The 7,910-nt window shown below is 55.3% G+C and overlaps 1 protein-coding gene across 1 annotated transcript; it reads right to left on the bottom strand.

Moving 5' to 3' along the window:
* Positions 1-520: 520 nt before the first annotated feature.
* On the bottom strand, positions 521-6,291 carry CD2BP2 (CD2 cytoplasmic tail binding protein 2). The gene is made up of 7 exons (XM_010340687.3): positions 6,190-6,291; positions 5,580-5,684; positions 4,847-4,982; positions 4,562-4,719; positions 4,022-4,457; positions 3,833-3,939; positions 521-3,747 (listed from the first exon to the last, which is right to left on the bottom strand). The coding sequence occupies exons 2-7, from the start codon at positions 5,655-5,657 to the stop codon at positions 3,637-3,639; spliced, it is 1,026 nt and encodes a 341-aa protein (XP_010338989.3). The 5' UTR covers positions 5,658-5,684; positions 6,190-6,291; the 3' UTR covers positions 521-3,636.
* Between the last annotated feature and the right edge of the window lie 1,619 nt (positions 6,292-7,910).

A 7,910-nucleotide genomic window follows, 5' to 3' on the forward strand; every position in this document is an offset into this window, starting at 1 on the left:
AAAAAGAAAAGCAGGCTGGGCCCAGTGGACCACACCTGTAACCTCAGCACTTTGAGAGGCTGAGCTGGGAGGATTGCTTGAGCTCAGGAGTTTGATGCTAGCCAGGGCAACATAGCAAGACCCTGTCACTACCAAAAAAGAAAAAAAAATTTCTTAATTAGCCAGACAAAATGGCTCCCTCCTGTAGTCCCAGCTACTTAGGAGGCTGAAGCAGGAGGAGCACAGCACTTGAATCCAGGAGTTCAAGGCTGCAGTGGGCTGTGATCACACCACCGTACTCCGGCCTGCGTGACAGTGAGGCCCTGTCCCTAACAACAAAACAAAAAGCCAAGGTGTGCGGTTTCAGATGTGCTATAAAAGCCACCCTGACAAGAGGCAGCCATATTTGTTAAGTGCAGAGACCTGAAATAGCAATGTGGTCACAGGAAGGGAGAATTTGGTGGTGACTGGGTGGTTCATGAGGTGTCCTTGGGATGGATGAGTAGTTATTTCCTATTGGGGCTAACAAATTACCACAAACTTAAAGGCTGAAAACCACACCAATTTATTATCTTACAGTTCTAGAGGTCAGGAGTCCAAAATGGTTTTCACTGGGCTGAAGTCATGTGAGTGTGGCTGCGTTTCGCCACCGAGGCTTTGGGGCAGAATCCGATGCCTCTTCCAGCTCCTCCAGGGGCCACCTCATCCCCTGGCCCAGGGCCTCCCTGCCATCTTCAGAGCCAGCAGCTTCCTTGCCTCAGTTGCAGACCCTCCAGACTCCCTTTCCCTTATAAAGGCCCCCATGATTACTCAGGGTCCACCTCAACCGCCCAGGGTCATCTCCCTACCGTGAAATCCTGGGGAGCCATGGTGGCTCAGGCCAGTTGTCCTGGCGCTTGAGGAGGCGAGGGTATGTGTCCAAGGCCAGCTTGGGCAACATAAGAACCTCTCATTCATTCAAAAAAAAAAAAAGGCTGGGCGTGGTGTCTCATGCCTGTAATCCCAGCACTTTGGGACACTGAGGCGTGTGGCACAAGGTCGGGAGATCGAGACCAGCCTGACCAACATGGTGAAACTCCATCTCTACAAAAAAAAAAATTAGGTGGGCGTGCCTGTAATCCCAGCTACTTGGGAGGCTGAGGCAGGATAATAGGTTGGACCCAGGAGGTAGAGGTTGCAGTGAGCTGAAATTTCGCCACTGCACTCCAGCCTGGGCAACAGAGCAAGACTCCCATCTCAAAAAAAAGAAAAAAAAAAAATTTGACATCACCTTGGCCAACATGGTGAAAGCCCATCTCTACTAAAAATACAAAAAATGAGCAAGCTGGGTGTGGTGGTGCGTGCCTGTAATCCCAGCTACTCGAGAGACTGAGGCAGGAGAATTGCTTGAACCCAGGAGGCAGTGGTTGTAGTGATTATGCCACTGCACTCCAGCCTGGACAACGCAGCAAGACTCCGTCTCAAAAAAAAACAAATTCCGAACTGAAGCACTGGGCGCTGGGTCCCTTTTGCTACTATGCAAGGGAACATTCTCAGGTTCTGGGGTTCAGAACCTAGACATCCTTGGAGGCTGTTATTCAGCCCACCACCATCATCAGTGAGGCCGCCTCAGAGGGACTGTGAGGTCAGCTGTGGAAGGGCTGGATTTGAGTGCTTGGAAGACACCCACAGGAGGCCCCCTTGGGCTCCATCCATTTACCACGCACTCACCCAGCACCCCCAAGAGACCATCCCTGGGGCCTACAGGCAAACCCTGTACTCAGCAGCCCTGATACCTGCTTGCTACTTCCGGACCTCTCTGAAATCAACACGTCTTTACATCAATGGCATCTTACTGTGTCACTGACAGGTCTCTTCTTTCTTAGTGATGGTTAAAGAAAGGTATCTCACCTCTGATGGCTTCTTGGAGTCAATGAAATTCCAGTGTGGTCAAGCACTAGAGGGGGCCTCACAAGAGTGTCAGGTACTCCCACTCCACCCTGGCCCCAGGTCTTTGCTAGTTGCTCATCTGGCCCCTTCTGCCCTGGGCTCCCGTGCATCCTACAGCTCTGGTGCCTAGACCTCCGTAACCATGAACCTCATCAGAGTCACACACACTCAGCTCTACAACCATGGTGGGGTCCAGGAGCCACCCCTTCCCCTAGGTTTGCCTCAACCATGGGGGTTAAGCCCAGGGGCTCTTGGCCTGGCTGTGCACTGGAAACACCTGGGGGCTTCTGAAAAATGAAATGCCTGGGCCACAACCTAGACCCACTCAATCTGAATCTCCACGGAGACATTACAGCTCCCCGGGAGACTCCAAGGGGCAGCCAGAGTGGAAAAGTGGAAGAAACCATCTAGCATGGTGCAGGGAGGTGTAAGGCAGTGCTGGTGGGGGGTGGGGGTGCCAGGCCCAGGCTATAGAATTACACTTGTCTGGGCCAGGTGTAGTGGCTCACGCCTGTAACCCAAGCACTTTGGAGGCCAAGGTGGGCGGATCACCTGAGGTCGGGAGTCAAGACCAGCCTGACCAACATGGTGAAACCCTGCCTTAAAAAAAAAAAAAAAAAAAAAAAAAAAAAAAAACCCGGGCACAGTGGCCCACACCTGTAATCCAAGCACTTTGGAGGCCAAGGCAGGTGGATCACCTGAAGTCGGGAGTTCAAGACCAGCCTGACCAACGTGGTAAGACCCCATCTTAGAAATAAAAAAAAATTTTAAGAATTATACCTGTCTGTCTTCCATTCCCCCACCACCAGACTCCTGAATTCCTAGACAGGGACCAGCCCAGCTACCTCAGTTTCCTCAAGGCACTAGCCCTCTGCCAGGCACATAGTGGGGCCCAGAGAATGTAGGCCGCAGGGCCACAAAGGCTAGACAGCAAAGGCTGTGTGCCAAGAAAGGTCTGGGAAAGGGTTCACTGGGTCTGGGCCAGCCCTTCGATTCCTTTGACTTCCAGTGAGTCACTGCCCCTCTGTGCCCGTACAATGCAAGCTTGGCCCATGCTTGGCCACTGAGTTTGCACTTGCCTGAAGGGCTGTGGGAACAACTGCAAGGACAGAGGAAAGCCAGGTTAGAGAAGATACTGGCTCTCAGAACCTCAGGGATGGGCCTTGGTCTTGGGGACTCATCTCACTTCTGCCCAATGTCTAAGGAGCTTGAGAGGGCGGAGCGAGAGTAAGAGGATTCCTGCTCTCCCCTAACAGGGTCCCAATGTCTTCTGGATGCCCAGGTCCTTCTGATCCTAAAAGCTCCCCTTCTGGGGCTCTATTCCCTGGTGGCTGCAAGGACAAAGGATCTGAAATTCTGAAAGCCACAGACCTAAGGAGAATCAAACAAGAAACCTCAGAGAGAACCAGAGAATGACACAGTTGGGGGTGTTTACATAGCAAGCAGAGTCCAGGCATGGAGGCCACGGGACGCCTGACAGGCCCCTCCAAGGAGGATCTTCATGGGAGCAAATACTCAGGGACCAAAGGTGAGTCCAAAGGGGCTGTGGAGAAGACCCCTGTCTTCCGGCCGTCAGCACAGCCAAGGCCCTAATACACAACTAAAGGCTTTTATTGGAAAAGGGAAATTGAAAAATGGCCTCCAATTTCCTCACTGCCTGAGACACTTGGGGGTCTCCTCCACAAAGTCCAGGAAAGAAGGGCCCACCAAACTGGGCCCCCAGTAGGCTCAGGTGTAGAGGTCAAAGTCAATGCGTTTGGAGTTGTAGAACTGACCACCAGGGGGGTCCAACTTCCGGCAATAAACACCGTCCGGGAAGTAGCCTTCGCTCACCCAGGTCTGCAAGGAGAGGGCAGAGCTGGGGAAGGACTGACAGGAGTTGGGGCAGCAGGGACAAGGCAGGAGGAGGAAGAAAACGGCTCACCTGCATCTGGGCGCTGGTGAAGGGCCCATACAGCTCGGCATCCCCTGTGTTCTCCCACTTATATTCCCACATCACATCCACCAGACCATCTCCCGGCGACTCTGCTTCTAAAATAACAGGCAAAGCCATTTGGCCTCCAGTGTCTCTGCTTCCTTCCCAGTGCCCCCTCCTGTGTCCTCCCAAGCTCACCTCCTTTCTGGGTAGGGGTTGGGGTCTCCAGTTCCCCCTCCGCCACTTCCTCAGCGAACATGTCCAGGGAGGGCGGGGGTGTGGGATTGTGGGCTCCCAGGGTCTGGCACCCCAAACCCTTCAGCCGCATGGCCAACCGTTCCCTCGTTTCCTGGTACACACCAAGGTTGCCCCGGGCCACCATCTGGTCGGCCAACCCAGAGAGCCGGTCCAGGCGCTGTGGGGAATTGGGTCGTCCGGGCCCCTTGCTGCTCCCTTTGCCTCCTCCTCGGGCCCCCAGACGCCTCAGTGCCCCAGCTACTGTTTCTCTGGGCAATAGGAGCTCCAAAAGTCCCTCCAAAAGAGCCTGGGCACTCATTGGGGTCTGGCCCAAGCCATCCTCCTCCTCTGAGTCTGAGGTCTGGCGCTGGCCAGGTGGCCGCTCCCGGATCTTCACCTGTAATGGGAAGAGGAGGAGTGATTTCCCACAAACTGCCACGGAAGCAGGACCAGCAGCTCTGCCACTCCCTGGTCCCAGCCATGCCAGCCCCTGGGCCACACCCAGTCAATGTTGTCCAGCCAGCTGTCTCGGATCTGAGCATCCCGGTTCAGGAAGTAGTTGCCATCAGCATCGAAGTGGCCTTCCTCCATCTCCTCCTGCAGGTTAAAGGGTGTGATCCGCACACCCCCCTCGCTGGGGAGTGTGGCTGCCTCCTGACCTGCACCAAAGACAGGGGTGTCCTTTGCTAGGGATTAAAAAAAAGGAGAACGGGGCCTCCCTCACTTCACACCACCAGAGGCCTCTACTTGTTCCTCCAGTAGAGTGTATTCTTGGGTACAGCTCACCTTCTACATCCTCTGAGGCCAAGATGTCATATTTGCTGGACCCCCCATCATCATCATCCTCCTCATCGCTGTCCAAAGAGTGTTTGCCTTTGAAGCGGCTCCCAGGACCCCCTGACCCAGCCACAGGGTCCACCAGCTGTGAGGAGGAGCCAGGAAGTCAAGAAATGCAGGTTACTGGCTACCTCCCCAAATATTTGGGTTCGGATCTGGACCCAAACACTCCCCAAATATTTCAGGATCTCGACTGCTTCCCCAGATATTTCTTTTTTTTTTTTTTTCTTTGAGACAGAGTTCACTCTTGTTGGCCGAGCTGGAGTCCAATGGCTGATCTCAGCTCACTGCAACCTCCACCTCCTGTGTTCAAGTGATTCTCCCACATCAGCCTCCCGAGTAACTGGGACTGGTGCCTGCCACCACCCGGCTAATTTTTTGTATTTTTAGTAGAAACGGGGTTTCACCATGTTAGCTAGGCTTGTGTTCAACTCCTGACCTTAGGTGATCCGCCTGCCTCGGCTTTCCAAAGTGCTGGGATTACAAGCGTGGGCCACCACGCCCAGCCCTACTTCTCCAAGTATTTCAGGATCCACATTGAAGATGCTCCCAATCCACTCCTCAGAGAACCTGGAAAAACTAGGCTTTTCTCTGCCAGCCCGCCCTGCCCTGCCCAGCTTTCTTCCTCCTCAGGCTTCTAGCTCCTCTCTTTCCCCCACACAAAGAAGTTTAGTCCCCTCACCTTCTTCTTGGAGACACTGATATCATCCTCTTCCTCTTCATCTCCCACGCCTTGGAAGGTCACTTTCCTCTTTGGCATGACAGAGCAGAAGAGGCGTTCCTCAAGCTGAGGAAAGGATGCAGAGGAAGAGAACGGGGTGAGGAGGGGACTCGCCGCCAGAGGATTCCCGGCACAGCAAACATTTTTCTTGGTGACAAGTACAGTTTGAGTGGGAAGGGAGCAGGAAAGCAGGGGCGGAAAGGGAGCAGGAAGACAGAAGGCCCCTGGTACTTGGTCTGGCATCCTCGAATTAAATGAGGTGGGGACGGAGGGGCGATCCCTCTGGATTCCCAGACCCCGGCCAAAAGGAGACAGGCTCCACCACGTGACCACCCCCAAGCCCAGCCCCCGCAGTCTCGGTATCACCGGGCTCGACTGGCTGACCCCCGCCTCCCACCCAGGCTCTCTCGGAGCTCGCGGGGCCCGGGCGGACCCAGGACCTGGCGCCCTCGCCGCCCCGCTCCTCCCTGCTCCAAACTCCCAATTCCGTGTGGTGAGCTCCAACTGTCCCGGGTTGTGTACAAATTAGAGGGCCACGGGGATTCAGACCGTCCCACTCCCGCGCGCTTACCTGGGGATCCGCGGGAGGTTGGTGGAAAAGAAGAGATGCTTGCGCCAGGGCTACATCCGGGGCACCCGGACACCATAACCCGGAAGAGGACTGCGGAAGGCGCCCTGAAGGCCGGAAGTGGCTTCGCTCCAGTTAGAAGACCAACTGGAAGAGCGGGCGGAAGTACGCGGTGAGCGAGGGAAGACACCTCCACCCTTTCTTACGCCAGAAGTGACGTCAGTCGCGTGGGAGGAGAGTGGCGAAAAGAGGAGACTTCAGAATTCCTAGACTCTGACCCGGCGTGAGAAATGGCCGGAAGTAGCTTGGATTCCCTCATTGAGCAGTAGAGGCTCTGGAAAAAACGTGCAGCGCATCCACTTAAAGTGTCGCCCAGGGTCAGGATGGAGGAGCAAAGCCTAAGCAGGGCCACTGGTTTGCTTCCCTGTCTTCCCGTCCTGGGTTCGAATCACCCTTCCCCCAGAGCTAAGGGCTCTGTGCCCCTACGGTCTCGTTAGAAATCCTGCCTCCGGCCAGGCGCAGTAGCTCACGCCTGTAATCGCAGCACTTTGGAAGGCCAAGGCGGGCGGATTGCCTGAGCTCAGGAGTTCAAGACCAGCCTGGGCAACACGGTGAAACCCTGCCTCTCCTAAACTACAAAAAAAATGAGCCGGCATACGCCTCTAGTCCCAGCTACTCGGGAGGCTGAGGCAGGAGAATTACAAGAACCCGAGAGGCGGAGGTTGCAGGGAGCCGAGACTGCACCACTGCACTCCAGCCTGGGCAACGGAGCGAGACTCGGTCTCAAAAAAAAAAGAAAGAAAGAAATCCGGACTTCGGGCCGGGCACGGTGGCTCACGCCTGTAATCCTAGCACTTTGAGAGGCCGAGGCGGGTGGATTGCCTGAGCTCAGGAGTTCGAGACCAGCCTGGGGAACACGGTGAAACCCCGTCTCTACTAAAAATACAAAAAATTAGCCGGACATGGCGGCGTGCGCCTGTAGTCCCAGCTAGCTACTCAGGAGGCTAAGACAGGAGAATCGCTTGAACCCGGAAGGCAGAGGTTGCAGTGAGCTGAGATGGCGTCATTGCACTCCTGCCTGGGCCACAGAGTGAGACTCGTCTCAAAAAAGAAAAAAGAAATCATGCCTTCGCACTCCTATGGTCCAGCGGTCAGCAGTCCTAGCCAGAGAAGTGCAGCCTTGCCCTCCCCAAGGGGAAGCCTGGCTCTCCTGATGGCCAGATGGCCAACCTGGGGCCCTTGGATGGCTCTCGGGGCACTTTCTGAACACAGCACTCTTTAGGACACAGGGGAAGTCATGTGTCCCACGTCCATTCCCTGGGCGAGTTCCTGGTTTGAGGTAGGAGAGCCATCACGAGAGGTGGCATTGGCACCAGTACCCAGGTCAGAAGCCCCTTTTGCCCAGCTCTCAGGTAGGCCTGGAAAACGGCAACAGTGCCACTCTGTAGCATGAAGCCCCCCTGAGCAAAAGGGCCTAGCAACTGCTGCCCAGGTAACAGAATGTGGCCCAAGCAGAGGTGGGACTAGGGGAAGTGGGGGAGTCAGCCCCTGTGCTGGGACCTTTAGCTCTTGATGACACTCGGAGCCTGCATCCCCCTAAGCCAGGCGTCCTCAAACCTTTTACACAGGGGGCCAGTTCACTGTCCCTCAGACCGTTGGGAGGGCCGCCACATACTGTGCTCCTCTCACTGACCACCAGTGAAAGGGGTGCCCCTTCCTGAAGT

This window comes from Saimiri boliviensis, chromosome 12, assembly GCF_048565385.1.
Source record: "Saimiri boliviensis isolate mSaiBol1 chromosome 12, mSaiBol1.pri, whole genome shotgun sequence".
Lineage (NCBI taxonomy): Eukaryota > Metazoa > Chordata > Mammalia > Primates > Cebidae > Saimiri > Saimiri boliviensis.